Consider the following 21,948-nt stretch of genomic DNA (forward strand, 5'->3'; position numbering starts at 1 on the left):
TCACCCATCTCACCACCCCACACACACACATCACCCATCTCACACACACACACACACATCACCCATCTCACACACACACATCACCCATCACCCATCTCACACACACACATCACCCATCTCACACACACACTACACACAAACACACACACACATCACACCACATCACATCACACCACACACACACATCTCACACACACACATCACACCACATCCATCTCACACACACACAATCACACCACACACAAACACACATCACGCACACATCACATCACATCACACCACACACAAACATCACACCACACATCACATCACACCACACACACACACATCACCCATCTCACACACACACACAATCACACCACACACACACATCACACCACACCACACACATCACACCACACCACACACACACATCACCCATCTCACCACACCACACACACACATCACCCATCTCACACACACACACATCACACCACACACACATCACACCACACACACACACACACATCACACCACACACATCACACCACACACACACACACACACACACATCTCACACACACACACACACACACCCCACACACACATCACACACACACACACACATCACACCACACCACACACACACATCACCCATCTCACACACACACACACACAATCACACATCACACCACACACATCACCCATCTCACCACACCACACACACACATCACCCATCTCACACACACATCACACCACACACACACTACACACAAACACACATCACATCACACCACACACACACACACACATCACACCACACCCATCTCACACACACACACACAATCACACCACACATAAACACACACACACAATCACACCACACACAAACACACACACACAATCACACCACACACAAACACAAACACACATCACACCACACACACACACATCACACCACACCCACCTCTCACACACACACACACACTCTCTCTCTCACACACACACACACACTCTCTCTCTCACACACACACACACACTCTCTCTCTCACACACACACACACACTCTCTCTCTCACACACACACACACACTCTCTCTCTCACACACACACACACACTCTCTCTCTCACACACACACACACACTCTCTCTCTCACACACACACACACACTCTCTCTCTCACACACACACACACACTCTCTCTCTCACACACACACACACACTCTCTCTCTCACACACACACACACACTCTCTCTCTCACACACACACACACACTCTCTCTCTCACACACACACACACACACACATCACACCACACACACACATCACACATCACACCACACACACACACACACACACACACACACATCACACATCACACATCACACCACACACACACACACACACACACACACACACACACACATACATACATACACACATACATCACACACACACACGCACACACACACACACACATCATACATCACACACACACACACACACACACACACACACACACACATCTCACACACACACACACACACACACCTCACACACATCTCACACACACACACACACATCTCACACACACATCACACCACACACACACACAACGCCTTAATGGACTTACATCAATAACTACAGTGGTGGCCAAAATGATTAGAACACTAGTATTTTCAGCAGTTATTTCTATCTTTTGCTGTAGTGTGTCATCAGTTCATATTTCCAAACATTCATTTTGCCATTAATTGTAACAATGCAGTGAGATTTCTCTCTGACAGCAGCCAGTGCTCCACACAGAGATCTGATCTGATCTGATCCATACTCCAATGTTTTCACATTATTCATTTCAGGGTTTGTACAACCTTCTGAGAGAGAAACTCAAGCACTTTTCAATGACTTTCAAGCATTTCACACAACTATTTCCAGCACTTCAAAGCTCCTAAATGATCCAACTTAAGAGTTATTTTCAGTGGGATGACCAACATATACCTGCGGTGAACAAACACTCGTGTAAAATTAAAAAACACATCAAATCCCCATTATAACCTGCAGATGGCAGCAGATATCAAATCATCAATAAATCAGAATTTGTCAGATTTTCGCTCTTTTTGTGTATAAAGTCAAAAAACGTCACAGAGTGCTTTGCAAAACAAACTTTTCTTCAACTTGCGACAATCACATGTTGGTCAGTTTCATACAAGGCCAAAGAAGAATAATGGTGCATTTAAAAAGAGTACATTTCTACATACAAATTAGATTTGGCACGTGCTACTGTTGTTAATAAAATACATGTTGTAAGCTTCCCAACTCAAGCTGACTGCTTTACTGTCAAATGTGCATAAACATGACATAAACAAGTAATATTATTAGTAACTGCATTTATTAATGCAAAGCAATAGCAATTTTATCATATCACAATAAATATATTTGTCACAGAATACTGCACATTGTAATCTCTATGAGTGAAGTCTGTTTATTATCACAGCACTTGTCAGTAATATAATAACCACTGTGCAACATGCTCTATCTGTGTGTAACTGTGTATGCATGCATGCACCTGCCACTCTGTTGATTACAATGCGTTACAACACATTAGGTAGCTGTCTAAACCCAGTGTTGGCTGATTAATATACTAAATACACGATAATGAAACTAACACGGTATTAATTCAATACGCCTGAGCTCAGCACTGAAGAAAGTGAAAGCTGAAGCTGGCGGCTCAGAAATACATACTAAAGCGCTGAGACGCTCGTCTTACCTTCTGGTGCCGCTGGTGTGCTTCGCTCGTGTGTGTCTGAGTTATTTCTGAGCTGTTTAGAGACATTATTCTCCTTCAGCAGGGGACTCTATCTGCGCTGAACAACATCCGCAATCGTCATATCCGGTGTGAGCCAGCGAGGCACACAAAAACAAAACAAAACAAAACAAATGGACAGAGTCGCATTCAAGTCTTTTCTCTTGATAGTTTTCATCCGAGGCGTTTAATCTCAGTCATATCTGAAATTCAAATAGACACCTGTCCCATAAATCTCTGTTCAATTATTAAATCCAATCAATTATGAAGTCACAAGTCCAAACCAGTGTGATTGAAGAAAAGTAACACAACAGATCGAGTTGTTTCGTTGCTCTTGATACCTGGAGAGTGTTTGTTTGTTTATATGGTTCGTTGTGGTCGTGCTACTGTCTGAAAAGTGTTTGAAACGGCCTTTTAAATAACAAAAATGTGCATCTTCTTCCTTCTTCTTCTTCTTCAGCATCACACTATCCGGTGTGAGCCAGCGAGGCACACAAAAACAAAACAAAACAAAACAAATGGACAGAGTCGCATTCAAGTCTTTTCTCTTGATAGTTTTCATCCGAGGCGTTTAATCTCAGTCATATCTGAAATTCAAATAGACACCTGTCCCATAAATCTCTGTTCAATTATTAAATCCAATCAATTATGAAGTCACAAGTCCAAACCAGTGTGATTGAAGAAAAGTAACACAACAGATCGAGTTGTTTCGTTGCTCTTGATACCTGGAGAGTGTTTGTTTGTTTATATGGTTCGTTGTGGTCGTGCTACTGTCTGAAAAGTGTTTGAAACGGCCTTTTAAATAACAAAAATGTGCATCTTCTTCTTCTTCTTCAGCATCACATGAGATCCAGTGCTCAAACTCAGTCGACAGCAGCTTGTGGTCCGAGAAACGAAAGCACAAGCTCCCACATGTGTTGTCACCAAGCACTTCGAGCCTCGAAGCCAAGAACACAGAGAGAAATAAAGCAGACATTAGTATCCAGAATCAGGAGGTTCCACGAGATAGCTAGAACCTCCTTGCTCTTCATCACCTAGAGTTACTACGTGCTTCAGTTTGCAGTCAAACCCTGTCCTCTCCATCGCATCTGCAGCTTAAGGAGAATCAGCTGGAGTGCTGGAGGCAGAAACATCCCATCTCTTTCTCTTTAGAAACAATAGAGCTATAGGAGGATCTACTTGCTCTTAACAACCTCAAATTCAAAACACTTCTGCATAAGCAGATGACATACAATATGAGCCGACATATGACTTATGAACAGAACGGTGGTGGTGCTTCTTCATCATCTTTATTTATTTGCTATGACTTTTCAAGGCTTGGAAAGCATTCCTGGTTTTCTGGGACGCTTGGGAACTCTGGCAGCTTGCTGTATTTACAGACCTCAATGCTCTTGCTGCCAGGATAGCTGTGTACACTGAAGATAACGGTGCTTAATACTCACATGATGCATCAGCTTTTATTCAAGTAGATAAACATGCATATCACAAACACACTTATGATCAGTGCTGGGGAAAGTTAAGCTTAAAAGTAATGCGTTACAATGTTGCGTTACTCCATAAAAAAGTAACTAATTATGTTACTTTTTATGGAAAGTAATGTGTTACGTTACTTTTGCGTTACTTTTTAAATCTGGGCAGGGCTTGCTTGTTTGTTTTTAAAATAAAAAAGTTATATTTTTGGCGAATATAAAAGCCTTTCACACCAGAAGTGAAATGAATAAGCCTCAGGCTGAAGGGGAAGTACATGTACGTCCGTACAGTAGAATGCAGAAGAACACTTCAGAAATAACTTTCACACCAGAAGTGAAATGAATAAGCCTCAGGCTGAAGGGGAAGTACAGTAGAATGCAGAAGAACACTTCAGCAATAAACAAAGACACATAAATGTTAGTCTTGAGTAATTAGTGCTTATTAGTACGCTTGAACTGGATCATCGAAGCTCAGAAGCTAATAGAATGGGATTAAATACATAAAGGATATTTGTTTTGTTTAACATTTAATTATTGCAGGTTTGCGTCATATTCTGAGTTGCATTATTTTTATTCATTTTGAGGAATACTGAATCTGTTTTTGTGTGAGTGAGATGAATTAATGCATATTCATATTTATTTCAGAACTACAGTAACATCTGATTTCTCTCAACATGGCGACACCAGAGCTGTCGGTCAATAAATTGGAAAAAAAGAGTAACTTTCGTTACTTATTTGAAAAAGTAACTCAGATATTCTCTTGTAAATTAAAAAGTAATGTGTTACTTTACTAGTTACTTGAAAAAAGTAATCTGATTACGTAACTCGCGTTACTTGTAATGCATTACCCACAACACTGCGTATGATGCATTAGTATTCATATTTTATTTTCATCGTAAAGTCGTAAACAGATAAAGATTGCAATAAGGGTGTATGTTTAACAGCTGACACTCTTCATCTTATTTCAGTAATTTCTCCCAGTCGTTCTCTGCTCTTCAGCTGAGCTCACAGATAGAGATGGAGGATCCGACTCCAGACCAGAAGCGGAAGCTGGGGACGAGAGGTCTGTCGAAGTGCGTGTGAACGCTGCATATTTCTTGGGCCTGATTGTGCGAGACTCTGTAAAACGCCAGCAGGCCGGTCTGTTGGTCCAGATAAACCCCGATGCGCTTGGCTTTGGGAGCGACCAGCGCGGTTTCTTTCCCATCATGCCACATAGAGAAGGCCTTGCCGGACCAGTAGAGGCTCCAGGACTGTGTGTTGTGACCCAGTCTGGCGCTGTCGTCAGATGCGGAGCGCTTCATGTCCTTATATGCCACGCCAACCGTCACCTGCAGACAGCCAAGGAATGTCATGAGGCCAAAGGAATAAATCCAGTAGCTATAAATGCAATATCATGACTTCAGATAAAGCTTCTGCTTAATAAATTCATTTTTTACTGAAAAACTACCTTTACCTGATGCAAGAGAGACCTCTAGATCCCAACTTAACTAAAACACCTGACATCAATGATGTTTAAATACTTTCTCCATTAATTATTTATTTTAGTTAATAAATAAGTGAAAAAATACAAAGCTTTGTGTATTAACTGTTTGATCGGATTCTCTGTTTACAGTGTGTGTATAATTATTAGGCAAGTTGATAGTCTGATCATGTTTTATTTAATCATATCCAGACCACATCAATCTTAAGAACTGCTACTAATTTTGTATATACTTATTTATAGGTGACTTATAATTTATAACTAGGGCTGCAAGTGAAAAGTGAATTATATGCAGTTGTGCATAATTAATAAGCAGGTTTTCTTTAACAGGTAAAATAGGTCAAAAATCACTGAAATAATGTCATAAATAATATTCAGTTTCTTGCACAAACCAATCATTTTGCTTCGTAAGACCTCAACAACACAGCATTACAACCACTGGTATTAATTTAGTCTCGCCTGATATGCTTTCTTTTTACTCTCAAAGTGACGGTAGCCATTGATTTGCATTTTATGAATCACCAAAGAGCACGGTTTCAGCTGAAAATCTTCTTTACTGTTCTACTGAAGAAAAAAGACATCTATTCATCTTGGATGGCCTGAGGGTGAGTAAATTAAGAGCAAATTTTCATTTTTGTGTGAACTATCCTTTTAAGATTACGAATGTATACCATGCCAATAAATAAATAAAAGTACATCTTGGCCTTTACACTCCTATGACTAATTTTGCAACAATAGCTTCTATGTACCTTGACCGTAAAACCTAAACATTAATTTTAAGTTGCAAATCATCCAGTGTATTTGAGTAGTTTGTGAATTAGTGCTGTCAAACGATTAATCGTGAACTGTGTGTGTACGGTGTATATTAATTATGCATAAATAAATACACACACACATACAGCATATATTTGGAAAAAATTTACATGTATATATTTATATTCATATAACTTATATTATATTTAATATATAAATGTAAAATTTTTCTTAAATATATACATGCATGTGTGTGTGTGTATATATTTGGAAAATATTTACATGTATATATTTATATTCATATAACTTATATTTAATATATAAATGTAAATTTTTTCTTAAATATATACATGCATGTGTGTGTGTGTTTATATATGCATAATAAATATACACAGCACACACACATATACTATGTAAACAAAAACGTGTATTTTGGATGTGATTAATGGTCTGACAGCACTAATGTGAATGCTGTGCTTACCCTCTGTCCCGTCCACTCCACCTCCCAGTAATACGGGCTCCCAGCCAGCGGCTCCACACACATCACCTGCCTCCAGAACATGAACCGGTCCGCATGCTCCGGATAATTCTGCTTCTCTGCGCAGAGAGTCGCCTTGCGATATCCATCAGACAGACGAATGTGACGGAAAGCACTGCTGTGATCCAGTGTGGGCTCGATGCGGACTGAAAGGAAATACACACGTTACATATAACAAAAAAATTGCCCAACAAATTTAATGAAGTATAAAAATCACACAATCTCACATTTTAGCATTTCCTCTCTGGTTTTAGGAGCTGGATTTGACACACAACCGGATGCTGATGCATCCACTGTAGAGACACAATAAAGAGGTTTAAACTGTATGAAAAGTAGCACAGGTATATTTGTAGCAATAGCCAACAATACATTGTATGGGTCAAAATGATCCATTTTTCTTTTATACAAAAAATCATTAGGATATTAAATAAAGATCATGTTCCATGAAGATATTTTGTACATTTCCTACCGTAAATACAGTGGCTTGCGAAAGTATTCATACCCCTTCATTTTTTTAAACACGTTTTGTTATGTTGCTGCCATATGTTAAACTGCTTTAAATTACTTTTTTCCCACATCAATCTACACTCCATACACCATACTGACAAGGCAAAAACAGAATTGTCACAACTTCGTAAATGTATAAATAAATAAAAAACTGAAGTACATTGCATAAGTATTCATACCCTTAACTAAATATTTATCTGAAGCACGTTTCCAGTCTGAAATCTATTTTTGTTTGATGCAACAAGCTTTGCTCATCATCATTTTGCAATTATCTGCCATTCTTCACCTCACCTCTTCACCTCTCAAGCTCTGTCAGGTTGGATGGGGCAGATGCACATTTTCAGGTTTCTCCAGAAATGTTTAATTGGGTTCAAGCTCAGGCTCTGGCTGGGCCACTCAAGGACATTCAAACGTGATGCTTGGAATTGAGGTTCATCAGACCAGAGAATATCGTTTCTCTGAGTCTGAGAGTCCTTTAGGTGCTTTTTTGCAAAGTCCAAGTGTGTTTTTTTCATGTGTCTTCACTGAAGAGAGGATTGAGTTTGGCCACAGAGTGTTACAGCGATGTTTGTCCTTCTGTAGGCTTCTCCTATCTCCACATATGATCGTGGAGCTCAACTAGAGTGACCATCAGCTTCTTGGTCACCAGTCTAACCAAAGCCCTTCTCCATCAGTTGCTCAGTTTGGTCAGGAGGCCAGCTCTAGGAAGAGTCCTGTTTGTTTCAAACGTCTTCCATTAAGGGTAACAGAGACTACATGCTTCTGTGAACCTTCAATGAAGCAGAATTATTTTCTGAACTCTTGACCTCAGGGCTTGGTTTTTGCTCCGATATGCATTATCAGCTGTTATACCTTTTATTAAGACATGTGTGCCTTTCCAAATCATACCCATTCAATTGAATTTGCCACAGGTTAACTTCACTTGAAGTGTACTAACATCTACAAGCAAAATTAATGCTACTGAGCTAAATTTCAACTGTCCCAAATAATATGAATACTTATGCAATGGAATTATTTTTTATTTGTAATAAATTTGCAAAGATGTTAAAAACCTTTTTTTTTTTTGTATTACCATTATGGTGTATGGAGTGTAGATTGATGTGGAAAAAAAGTAATTTAAAGCAGTTTAACATAAGGCAACAACATAACAAAACAAGGGGTATGAATACTTTCGCAAGGCACTGTATATCAAAACTTAATGTTTGATTAGTAATATGCATTGCTAAGAACTTCATTTGAACAACTTTAAAGATGATTTTCTCAATATTTAGATTTTTTTGCACCCTCAGATTCCAGATTTTCAAATATTGTCCGATCCTAACAAACCATACATCAGTGGAAAGATAGTTTATTCAGCTTTCAGATGATGCATGAATCTCAGTTTTCAAAAAAATGTACCCTTATGACATCATTTAACATAATGGGTGAATCTCGTGAAAACATGTCTAAGTCACATTTCACGCATCCAAAAACTGTGTGTAATACATGCATATTTTAGGACGATGAAATGAAGTGGAGATGATTTACCTGGATTGGCAGAGGGACACGCTTGTTTCTTGTGGTGCTCTTGTGTTGCAGTAGAGGAAGCTTGGACTTTGGGTTTAGCATCTGGTTTCACGGACTCCGACTTCACTTCTGTAACTGAGAGGAAAACAGTTTACAATCAAGCAAGATGAATTCCTTGTACACTAACAAAACAGTAATGACCAACTCTGTGCTTGCCTGTGTTTTGTGAGGGCGGCTGTGGATCGCTGGAGACGAGACCTCCATCACACGACTGACCGGAGGAATGCACTTGTGCTGCTGCATCATTGACTGCGGCATGACATGACACGGTCAAAAGGCATGCTTGCTGCTCTTTACAGCACTAATACATTGGCTTATTATTTGTAAAAGTCAAATTTACAACCACATTTATCTTAAAAACTTGACTGTGATGTCAAATAAAGCATTGCTTTTATTTGCACTGCACTGTAGAGATTTCAGCTGCATAGATAATGTACATTACAGTATGCAGAGAGCATAAAACAACAATAATAAAACTAAATTCTGCTATTGTAAAATGCAAATGTACATGTGACATAATAAATAAGCATCTGTTATGTTGCTCGACAACCACAAACAGCATACAGTTAGTATTATGAAATATTCAGCTTAAGAATTATTTATTCTAATTATTAATAAAATCAATGTATTTATTCATTGCAATTTATGGTAACACTTTACTTAAAGCCTTTACGTATGATCCATTATAAACAAAAATAATTAATGTACACTGTAATGCATTAATCTTTTCATAAATAATTGTAAACCAAGTTAAAATGCATTATAATATTTGAAGGTTTGTTTATCATGTGTTTTAATTTAAATATACTTTCTAAAGGTGTAAAAAAAGAATAGACAAGTATATAAATGTGGTTAGGATTGTTCATGAGATCACACAATGCATTATAAGGTGCATTATAAAGCATAATCAATGCATTAAAACTACCTTTATAATGCATTATATATAAAAGCCTTAAGTAAAGTGTTACCCAATTTAATAAGACATTAAAGGCCATGCATTATAGTGATGTTACTGTGGTCATGTAAATACAGACAGTTTGTCATTTACTATATTTAAAAATAAATAAATAAATAAAAATATGACAAATGCTGATGACTGGGCAGGAAGACATGGATCATTCTGCTAGAAAATATTATTTTAAATGTGTCCCTGCAGCACAAAAGCAGTGTTAAGTCGCTGGGGGATATTTGTAGTAATAGCCAACAATACATTGTATGGGTCACAATTATACATTTCTCTTTTATGCCAAAAATCATTAGGATATTAAGTAAAGATCATGTTCCATGAAGATATTTAGTAAATTTCCTACCGTAAATATATCAAAACTTAATGTTTGATTAGTAATATGCATTGCTAAGAACTTCATCTGAACAACTTTAAAGATGATTTTCTCAATATTTAGATTTTTGTTGCACCCTCAGATTCCAGATTTTCAAATAGTTGTATCTCAGCCAAATATTGTCCTATCCTAACAAACCATACATCAATGGAAAGATGATTTATTCAGCTTTCAGATGATGCAAATTGACCCTTATGACTGCTTTTGTGCTCCAGGGTCACATATGCTAAGATATAGTCCAGTTGAAGCACACTGTTACACAACTCACCCACTCTAAAGATGCTGGCCAGGTTGGTTTTGGTCAGATTTAGCGTGGTCTGTCTGTAAGCGTCCAGACACAGTCTGACCCCAGATATCACAGACTCTGGACTCCAGATCTCCATCGCTGCATTTTCAGCCTGATCCATAGTATCCACGGCCATGAATGTCTGCAGAAGACACGAGTGAGATTCAGTACAATCTTACAACCTTTCCCGATTACTTGTCATTTATACAAATGTTTGTTTAAACAAATGATATACCCAAGGTGACATCAACCAAATAACTCATTATAAATCATCTTCTGAAAGAACATTATATAAGTAACAGTGTCGATGAAAACAGGATTTACTGCAGGATTTTCAGCAGGTCATGAGTTGCTCCAGACATGATATACAATGCTATGAAAGAGCTGGTAAAGCAGATGGACCAAAGATGAAAAGGGGTTTCCAGCATCAAAACAATAAAAGTTAAATACGGCTTTAATTTTCTGTGCATTAGAATGCATTCAGTGTAACAGTATTTATATACCAATAAATCTTGTCATATTTAGAACCAGAATCATTAGCTGACATTAAAGCCCCCAAAATACTAATGAATTGTCATTTTAAATCTTTGCCACGATCCTTCAATCCACTAGATTTTACCCATTTGTCAGCTTTTGTTTTTATTCATTTAAATTAGTCAGAATAAGCGTTTCATGTTTATACAATTATATCAGTTGCGCTGAATAACGATCATTATTTTACCCATATTTTGACATTTTATTTTCACAAGTTATTTGAAAAATAAAGGTAGACACTTGACTTAGATTATGCTTTCTGTGTATATAAAATCACTTTTGTCAATTTAATTTGATGCGGACACCAAAACGTGACATCTCGTCTTTGACCCAAATATATATGTGACCCTGGAGCACAAAGTCTTAAGTCGCTGGGGTATATTTGTAGCAATAGCCAACAATACATTGTATGGGTCACAATTATCAGTTTTTCTTTTATTAGGATATTAAGTAAAGATCTCAGTACAATCTTACAACCTTTCCCGATTACTTGTCATTTATACAAATGTTTGTTTAAACAAATGATATACCCAAGGTGACATCAACCAAATAACTCATTATAAATCATCTTCTGAAAGAACATTATATAAGTAACAGTGTCGATGAAAACAGGATTTACTGCAGGATTTTCAGCAGGTCATGAGTTGCTCCAGACATGATATACAATGCTATGAAAGAGCTGGTAAAGCAGATGGACCAAAGATGAAAAGGGGTTTCCAGCATCAAAACAATAAAAGTTAAATACGGCTTTAATTTTCTGTGCATTAGAATGCATTCAGTGTAACAGTATTTATATACCAATAAATCTTGTCATATTTAGAACCAGAATCATTAGCTGACATTAAAGCCCCCAAAATACTAATGAATTGTCATTTTAAATCTTTGCCACGATCCTTCAATCCACTAGATTTTACCCATTTGTCAGCTTTTGTTTTTATTCATTTAAATTAGTCAGAATAAGCGTTTCATGTTTATACAATTATATCAGTTGCGCTGAATAACGATCATTATTTTACCCATATTTTGACATTTTATTTTCACAAGTTATTTGAAAAATAAAGGTAGACACTTGACTTAGATTATGCTTTCTGTGTATATAAAATCACTTTTGTCAATTTAATTTGATGCGGACACCAAAACGTGACATCTCGTCTTTGACCCAAATATATATGTGACCCTGGAGCACAAAGTCTTAAGTCGCTGGGGGATATTTGTAGCAATAGCCAACAATACATTGTATGGGTCAAAATTATCAGTTTTTCTTTTATTAGGATATTAAGTAAAGATCATGTTCCATGAAGATATTTTGTAAATTTCTTACAATAAATATATCAAAACTTAATGTTTGATTAGTAATATGCATTGCTAAGAACTTCATTTGAACAACTTTAAAGATGATTTTCTCAAGATTTAGATTTTTTTGCATCCTCAGATTCCAGATTTTCAAATAGTTGTATCTCAGCCAAATATTCAGACCCTTATGACTGGTTTTGTGGTGCAGGGTCACATATATTCGTTAAAGTTTGTCTCTACACAAAAATTACAGACACAGAGAAAAAAAAAGTGGGCATTTATTTATAAATGTAGTGATTTTAAAGTGTTTTCATACACTACCATCTGTTTGCAAAGACTGATGTTATACGCCTGCCATTATTAAAGCCGAATCATCACTTACATTCAGAAAGGTGATGGGGTCCTGCATGCTGTCCAGTCTCCTCAGCTCCTCTTGTTTCTGGTTCAGGCTGACGATCTCCTGCTGGAGGCTGTAGGTTTGGGCCTCGACGCGGCTGCTGGCTGATTTCTGGTGCGTCTGAAGAAGCTCGAGCACCTGAGAGTGACTGAGCTCAACGCTCCTCAACACATCGTCAAACACCGCCTGACTGTCCACCAGCAGCTGCTGCACTGAGCTCTGTGAGTGACAAACTCATGTCTTAACAAACCATTCCATTACTGAGACACAAAGACTAAATATTTCCTATGTGATTATTACCTTGTGTGCTTGGGAAACCTGAGGAAGACTCTGAATAAGCTTTTCTCTGTCTGCAATGCTCCCCTGTATCCGATCACTCACTTTCCTCAGCTCTTGCTGTATAAAGACATACAATGTCAATGTACAACGGTCCAAGACTTTCGCACAGCAAAAACACAAAACAGCCTTTGGCCAGTCTTATTTGAAGAGGCAATCAGCAGTAAATAGTTTAGGGGTTACTTTTCATTCCCATAATTAATGTGTCCAATGCAACTTTTAATAAACACTCAAATCATTCAAAAACGAAACATCACCGCCTCTTTAAGAGAAATGTAATGAATGCCTACATAAATGCTGTTCTCCCTATCTTTATTCATGCACGCTTTTTGTCATTGTCAGGAGCGTGTCAACTGTTGAATGTGCTCCAGTTGACTAGGTTTCATTTATTGCAGTACATCCCATTCTCACATCACAGATGCGTGAGACAGAAAAAAAGGGTTTAGTTTGCTGTTCTGACACTCACTACTCATTATTTTTAACTGAATTTAGATTCCAGTAACAGATTAAGCGAGCTCAATGATCTGGGGCCGTATGTATAAAGCCGCTCAGAGTAAAATGTTAGTCTTAAGTGTGTCAAAAAAATTCTAAGAATGACATTTGGCCAGCAGCGGCCCTGCAAAAACACATGGATGATATTATACACCCATACACCCTCGCTATTTGAAGCAAATAATTGACATTGTAGGACCAGGGCTTGTATCTCTGCTCAATAAATGTCTGCAATCAGGGTTTATCCCTGATAGTTTAAAAATGGCCACAGTCACCCTAGTGCTACAGAAACCTTCACTGGATGCTTCTATTCTAGCAAATTTCCGGCCTGTATCTGTTCTACCTTTAATTTCTAAGATTATGGAAAAAATTGTGTTTTTACAACTTCAGTCATTTCTAACTAATAATCATATCTATGCGACATTTTAATCAGGTTTTAAATCACTGCATAGTACTGAAACTGCCCTTGTAAGAGTTCTTAATGATATTCTAATGGATACTGATTTTGGGGATTCTGTCATTTTAGTTATGCTGGACCTGTCCTCAGCCTTCGATCGACATGAATTTCTCATCTCTCGCCTGGAGTCTTATGTGGGTCTGGGGGGGGGGGCAGTTTTAAATTGGTTTAAATCTTTCCTAACAAACCAAACTTTCTCAGTTAAAATAGGAAACTTCACTACCTCTTTAGGCAATTTAACTTGTGGTGTTCCTCAGGGATCTGTTTTAGCACCTACTCTTTTTTTCTCTCTATCTACTTCCCTTGGGGTCCACTGTTACGCTGACGATATGCAAATCTATCTGCCTGTGACCACGAAAAATAAGCGTGCTCTTAATAGTTCATCAGCGTGCCTAGACGACGTCAAATCATGGTTTTCAAAAAATTTCCTTTTTCTGAATTCAGATAAATTGGAAGTTATTGTTTTTGGCCCCTCTGAAACTAAAACACAAAACAAACTTAACCTTGAGTCCTTAAATTTTGCTATTTCTTCTCAAGTGCGGAATCTGAGTGTAGAAATTGACAACGGCTTGAAATTTGACAAACAAATAAGCTCTGTAGTAGGCAATCTTCACTCTCTTTCTAAAATTAAATCTTTTCTTTCTAAAGCCTCTTTAGAGGTCGCTATCCACACCTTCATTACATCTCGGCTGGATTACTGCAACGCTCTATATTATGGTGTTTAAAAGACTCAAATTCCCCGTTTACAAGTAGTTCAAAATGCAGCAGCTAGATTCCTGAAGGGATGTAAAAAATTTGATCATGTTATGCCCCTTCTGAGATCTCTACATTGGCTGCCTGTTCAGGATAGAATTGAATATAAAATCTTATTACTGGTCTATAAATCCTTAAAGCTGCAGTCCGTAAGTTTTGCCACTTTGTCGCCATCTCTGTTTGAAAACCTGCAATTGCAGCTGTTTGCAGAATTATCTTCCTTGCGTGGGTTGTGCACCGGCATGGCGTTACCTGATGATTTCAATTTCTGTACAGTCTAATCTCTAATTGTCATACCATTCAAATATAAAGACATTTTTTTGTAACCCAAAATGCAAATTAAAGTTCCTTACAACTCGTTTTAAATAAATCTTTTATCATAATGAACATAGCAAGACGAGAAAAAAGCACAACATAAGAAGCTCCATAACTGTAAAGCGAACAAGTGGGCTACTGTTATCTTATTAGTAATTACCCAATGAACCATTGAAATGTCTTGCCTATCCAGCAGAAAAAAAGCCATCTCTGCATCCGTTTTAAAACCCTTCAAAACACGGAGTTCACGCCACCTTTCAAAAGCCCTGCCGATATTTATTATTGTTTTAGCAATGGCCTGCAATCTCTTTTTTTCTGTAGCCACTTCGTAGTACAAATTTTTTATTCGAAAACGAAAACTTTATTACAAACTTACCGTTGTGAATCGAGCTAAGGTAAACCGATAGGTTTGAACACTGGCTGGTTATGTACTTGCTCAAAAATGGATTTTGGATCATTTTTAACCAAAAAAAGTTACGGACTGCAGCTTTAAATAATCTAGCACCATTTTATCTGACGGACATACTCCACCCTTATACTCCTACGCGAGGACTTAGATTGGGAAACAAATTCCTCCTTCAGATTCCCAGATCCCGCTTGAAGGCAAGGGGCAACAGAGTCTTTGAAGTGGCTGGCCCCACTCTATGGAATAATCTCCTGACTCAAATCAAAACGGCTTCCACTTTATCAGAGTTTAAATCCAGCCTCAAAACTCATTTGTTTGTCTTGGCTTTTAACATGTAATTTTATCCAGTTTTATTGTCTCATTGTTTTTTCTTCTCTCTGTACTTGTATTGTACTTATTGTACAGCACTTTGGTTGGCCTGTGGCCATTTTTAAATGTGATATAGAAATAAACCGAACTTGAATCGCTACAGGAGGCCTTTATTCACTTTATATAATACCCCACCCCCATGTGAGGCACTTTTTATTATGGATGGATGCGCTTTATTGGACTTCTTTTGGACTGTTGAAAAATAACACCCATTCACTGTCATTATAAAGCTTGGAAGAGCCAGGACGTTTTTAAATATAACTCCAATTGGATTCGTCTGAAAAAAGAAAGTCATATACACCACAATTTTTTTTGGGTGAACTAACCCTTTAAGGCTCTTAAAGGGGTCATAGGATGCAAAATTCACTTTTACATGTTGTTTGAACATAAATGAACAATGTGTTGGCAGTGTCTGTACACATACACCCTATAATGATAAAAATCCACCCAGTGTTTTTTTTTAATCCCTACAAATAATATCCCCTTTCTCAAATCAAGCCGATCTCAGATTCTTGGCTGTGTGACGTCACACAGACCCAGGCCCCTCCCACGATTGTTGATTGACACTGACGTTTTACCTTAGACCCGCCCTGAGTGAGCTGTCATCAGTCCGACATTGTTTCAACGCCGGAGCAGAATAACTCCTAAGCTATTGAGGTGTTCTGTTGTTGGATGTAAAATGAACAGCAGTCCTCATTTACTCTCAACATCTGAGCCGCTGAAGACGCAGTGGATTACGTTTGTTTCTGAAGGGAATGCACCCCCGATCTACCTAAATGCGTCTATGTTTGCACGAATCATTCGTGATCCAGCTTCACCTCCAGAAGAAGTGAGCATAAGGTTATTTTATGAATCGCCTTTCCTAATAATGTGCTAGTTAGCAAGTTCCACGATGAATGAGGCTAAAGTTAAGAGTCTCTCATGAGTACGGCTCGTCACCCCACGGCAGAGAGGGGCGGGGTGAGCAGAGCTCATTAGCATTTAAATGGACACGCACCGAAACGGGTCGCTGTGAACAGAGCTGTTTTTGACAGGGTAAAAAGGGTGTTGTTTTACACTACCATTGAGAAATTTTAACCAAAGTATGTTATAGACTTCCCATTAAGACCCTAAAGAATCATATCAACAAAAGGGCATCCAATGACCCCTTTAGCATAGCGGCTGTGTATATGGCCCCTGGTCACCCTGTCTGGGATGATTTTATGAGAATGCACATGATTCCTTTCTTTTTTACATTTTGGGGCGAAACAACATTCTTGACAGGTTTTGTGAGATTTACCCAAACATGATGCAGTTGGATACCTGAATCTTTTGTCGTTCTTCATCTGGACGCACCACCCGATGGCCTTTGTGTTCGAGAAAGCTACACTCGTCACAGATGCACTGTTTGTCCTCACAGCAGTACAGTTCCAGCACCTGCTGATGGAGCGGGCAGAGCTGCAGAGAGCTGGAGGGCAGAGAGGGATACAGTCCGGTCTGAGACGCAGGAGCTCCTGAGGATCCCACCGGATCGGAAGAGGAGAGCGCTTCTGGACTCTCAGAGACAGATGAGTCCGGGCAGTCCTGCCCACTCAGCCTCAGCTTCTCCAGAGCTTCCATAAGCACGTTGCTTCTGGCTAGGACGGGTCTTGGTTTGAAATGCTGTCTACATTGAGGACATTCATAGGAGCCTTTCTTTGCTGTCTGATCCCAGTGCTTCTGGATACAAAGCAGGCAGTAACTGTGTCCACAGGGAAGGGTAGCAGGGTCCTTAAGGATGTCCAAGCATATGGGGCAAGCAAACGCCTCCGGAGCCCAGTCTGTCGTAGCCATGATGTTGAAGACAGGTAGATGAACTATCCAGGGTTTCTGCAAAAGCACAGACAACGGCTTTTTACATTTCCTTTTAAACCAGAACGGGTGTGGTTAAAACTAGTAGTACAAGTTCTCTGGATGGTTCTAGCTAAGTGCTACACACATTTTCCATGACACAGCTAGAATAAAATGTAAGGCAGGCTGAAAAACCTGTGTATCCGGTCAGGGATCGGGGGTTTGGAATGCAATGTTGTAAAAAGGCTTGATGTGTTAAGTCATGAAAGGTTCTGATAATGTTGTATAAACGTTGCTATTATGTTGTTAACATTCCCCTTGTGACGTCTGTAAGTATTGAAAGGTTACATAAGTATTTCGTTAACATGGTAGTTATGAAGTTACGACATTAGTGCATCCCCTTGTAATATTTTAGGAACCACCTTTCCACGTCCAACTTGAAACTGCATATCAGTCAGTAATATGTAATGTTTTTGTCAAAAAAATGCCATGTGTGTATACATTTACCATAAATAGTATTATAAAACATTATTAGTAAGAGAAAGAGAGCTCACTAATACAATATATACACACTGCTGTTCTAAAGTTTGGGATCAGTAAGATTTTATGTTTTTCAAAAAAGTTTCTTCTGCTCATCAAGGATGTATCTGTTTGATCAAAAATACAAAAACTAATTTTGTAGCTATAAATACAAAAACTAAAAAAAAAATCTAATTATGTGAAATATTATTGCAATTTACAATAACAGTTTTCTCTTTTAATAGACTTTAAACTGTAATGTATTTCTGTGATGCGCAGCTGTATTTTCAGCATCATTAGATCTTCAGAAATCAGTATAATATGCTGATTTATTATCAATGTTAGAAACAGTTGTGCAACTTGTGCTTATTATAGGAAACCAATATTAGAAATTGTAATAATATTTCACAATATTATGTTTCTTTCAGTATTTTTGATCAAATAAATACAGCCTTGATTAGCATAAGAAACTCTGATAAAAAAACATAAACAATCTTACTGATCCCAAACTTTTGAACAGCAGTGTATATACACACACACACACACACACACACTCACACACACACACACACACACACACACACACACAATTTTAAAAATTGCAGTTATAGGATTTTATTTTTATTTAGTTAGTTAGTTAGTGTAATACAGCTGTGTCATAATTATTCAACCTCTATTCAACATTGCTGTTTTTAAGTCACTTATTTGTGTGGTAGGTTACAGAATGGTATAAAAACACAATCAAGCCTTTGAAATTATATACTATAGCAAAACTCAATGCGCTTGAGCGGTACGCTTACATACATTTAGAATGTGCTGAAGTTAAGTATAGCAAATATGGCCAAGTCAAAAGTGCTCTCACAAAAGCTATAGAGAATAAATTGTTTTAGTAAATTAGTCTGTGCAGACACTCAGATTTCCTAGAGACACAGCTGGCAGCCTTATTCATAGGTTTAAAATGTGTTGCACCAGAAAACCTTTGAGGACGTTGAAGGAGAAGCCCAAATGTTTGATCCTAGCAATGGGGAAAAAATCCAGTTTGGAGTATCAGGCCATTTTGGCAAAGATTGTGATGTCTTTGGTGCAGAGACTGAAGCTGATGATTACTGCAGGGCAAATCCTAATCTACTGAAGCCTGGTGCAGATTGCGTTGTAAACTAGGAACGGTGTAATGGAGAGACTGCAGAGACAGTGGCTGTTGACTGACAAGCTTTAGAGGAGCCGCGCATTAAAACAGATCATTTCAGAAAGAGGGCTAAAAATAATCATTTTTGCACGTTTTTATTATTATATAACTTTAAAGGTGACATATCATGAAAATCTGACTTTTCTAGGTTGTAAGTGCTATAATCAGGTCTCCGGTGCATCTACCAACCAAGCAAACGTGAAAAAGATGAACCCAGTAACTTTGTTTTGGGAAGCCTTTTTCTGCAAGCGTCTGAGAAAACCAGCGCGTCTGATTTCGCTCCCCTAGTGACGTGGCAAAGATCTCATTATAATATCACCGCCCCTTAATCTGTAAGTTTACACCCACGGTGCCGTCATTTTGATTTCGCAAGCGACAGCGGTGTAGCAGCTCTAATGCCATGGAGAAAGTTTGAGCGAAGCATGCTAACTGTTCAGTGTTTGGCTGCAGAGACGAGCACAGAACACTGTTTAGAGTCCCAGCCTCAGACGAGACGACAGAGCAGTGCATTTATTGATTTATTTACTGTATATTGCTGCTGCCACACAGATCTAAAATAAACATGTGATTTATTTCCCAGCTGTTTACCTTCACAGACATAACCCACAGTTTTTGTAACTCATGTGTGTTTTTAACATAAACTTGTGTGTGAATGAGAGCTTAGTTTAGTGCTCGCATGCTGTGACAGCCGCTTTCTGTGCGTGTGCTTCAGATGTGTGCGCTCAGAAAACCCTTTATCAGAAGTTTAAACTCATATGGTTTAAAACGCATGATTTCAGCATGATAAACATGATAATCAGAACCAAAACAGATGTTTTTAGCAGGTCCGAGCTGTAATGGTGCAGCGCTATTCTGGAAAAGGGGGCGGCGAGCAGCAGCTCATTTGCATTTAAAGAGACAGGCACGAAAAACAGCATTTTCAAAATAGGCATTTTCGTTAGAAGTGAACTGTGTTCCGATTGACATGCTCCCTACACAGTGTGCATTGCTCCCTACTCCCTGAGAAGGGGGAAATCCGTTGAAGTTTACTTCACTTCGGAATATTCATTTACAGATTTGCGCAGCGCCGCTAGCTGCAGCGTCTTCACACACAAACGAAACTTACTAGAGAAGCATGAAGTGGGACATAATATACCTCTGTAAATAAATACTATTTAAATTCACGTCTCACACACTTAAATGCCCTTTGTATGGAACATATACGCTCCCTTCGAACTGGAATCATGGAGGAATATCCGGTAATGTCCACTTCGCAGGGCACTTACAGTCAAATATAACAAACGTATGAAGCAATAAGAGAAACATACAAAATGTGCAGAGCGGGGGTACGCGAGGACTGGAAATGAGAACCGCTGTTCTAGAGGGCACTCCATCCCGGACCTTTTCCAGTGTTTCATGGACTCCATTTCCCATAACACCTTCTGCCTAGGAACTGATTACCGACACACCTGACTCCAGTCAGGAGGACTATAAAGGGCACACACAATCACACTCACATCGAGAAGTCTTGTTCCACTGTTAACGACCACTACTGAGCGTTTTCCATCGGTACCTTGCCTGTGTTTTTGACCTTGTTTTGTGATTGTTTGATGCCTGCCCTGACCATTGCCTGTTTTTGGATTACTCTTTGTTTTGCCTTGGATAGTATTGTTTGTTAATGTTCGACCCTGCACAATAAAGCTCGCAATTGGATCTTATCTCCATTGTCACGCTCTAGTCCCATTACAACAAATGAAAATATTGAAAGGAAAATATTAAAATATTTGTAAAAAATTATGTCATGATTTAATACAAAACTATGAATGTTTTCATGTACTTCATTATCATTTCATGATGGTCTAATCAGCAGGCGCACGCTCATACAGGTTTTCAAGATGTTATAGATATGTTCATGTTGCACGTGATGGAAGATAATGATGTCATGCAATGTTTATGTTTTTTGAAGACTATTTCCTTCTTCCTGCTTTAAAGCATTATCAGGCAAAGGTCATGTGGATGTGATGTGTATGTTTTAGATTTGCACTAGATTACCTTTTGATTATGCCAGTCAACATTTGACTAACCCTGACATCTTTACTCAAAGAGTAACACTATTTTCTACGAGTCATGGCACTTGTACAGTAAAAGATGTTTGAACTGAAGCGACATGTCAACAAATTGCATACCACCCTTCTGCCATCCATTAAGAAGCTTGGGTATGTGGCACAATTTGGGCAAACAGGGTAGAGGTTCCCTAAAAAGACTGCAAACAAACTACTAAGGAACGCTCCGTGTGTGTTTGTGATGGCTCTGAGACAACAAACTGATGTTTGTGGAGTTTACAAGAGGGTGAAAACCCAGGATGCATGCTGGTTTCTAGACTT

The 21,948-nt window shown here is 38.4% G+C and overlaps 1 protein-coding gene across 2 annotated transcripts; it reads right to left on the reverse strand.

The window, feature by feature from the left end:
* Positions 1-5,090: 5,090 nt before the first annotated feature.
* Positions 5,091-17,947, reverse strand: ftr86 (finTRIM family, member 86). 2 transcript variants are annotated; one of them, XM_016232849.1, is made up of 9 exons: positions 17,374-17,947; positions 13,244-13,339; positions 12,929-13,162; positions 10,702-10,861; positions 9,250-9,342; positions 9,055-9,162; positions 7,248-7,313; positions 6,964-7,166; positions 5,091-5,577 (listed from the first exon to the last, which is right to left on the reverse strand). In XM_016232849.1, the coding sequence occupies exons 1-9, from the start codon at positions 17,881-17,883 to the stop codon at positions 5,242-5,244; spliced, it is 1,806 nt and encodes a 601-aa protein (XP_016088335.1). In that variant the 5' UTR covers positions 17,884-17,947; the 3' UTR covers positions 5,091-5,241. The 2 variants fall into 2 exon arrangements, with proteins under 2 accessions (XP_016088335.1, XP_016088334.1); XM_016232848.1 differs by having other exon boundaries at positions 9,055-9,168.
* Between the last annotated feature and the right edge of the window lie 4,001 nt (positions 17,948-21,948).

This window comes from Sinocyclocheilus grahami, unplaced genomic scaffold, assembly GCF_001515645.1.
Source record: "Sinocyclocheilus grahami isolate Dianchi unplaced genomic scaffold, SAMN03320097.WGS_v1.1 scaffold419.1, whole genome shotgun sequence".
In the NCBI taxonomy this organism is placed as follows: domain Eukaryota; kingdom Metazoa; phylum Chordata; class Actinopteri; order Cypriniformes; family Cyprinidae; genus Sinocyclocheilus; species Sinocyclocheilus grahami.

Coding starts and splice junctions, on each gene's coding strand:
- ftr86 (XM_016232848.1), bottom strand. CDS start 17,883: ATGGCTACGACAGACTGGGCTCCGGAGGCGTTTGCTTGCCCCATATGC. Junction 9,169..9,249: donor GCCGCCCTCACAAAACACAG/GCAAGCACAGAG, acceptor TTTTCCTCTCAG/TTACAGAAGTGAAGTCGGAG. Junction 5,578..6,963: donor TGGAGTGGACGGGACAGAGG/GTAAGCACAGCA, acceptor GGCTGTCTGCAG/GTGACGGTTGGCGTGGCATA.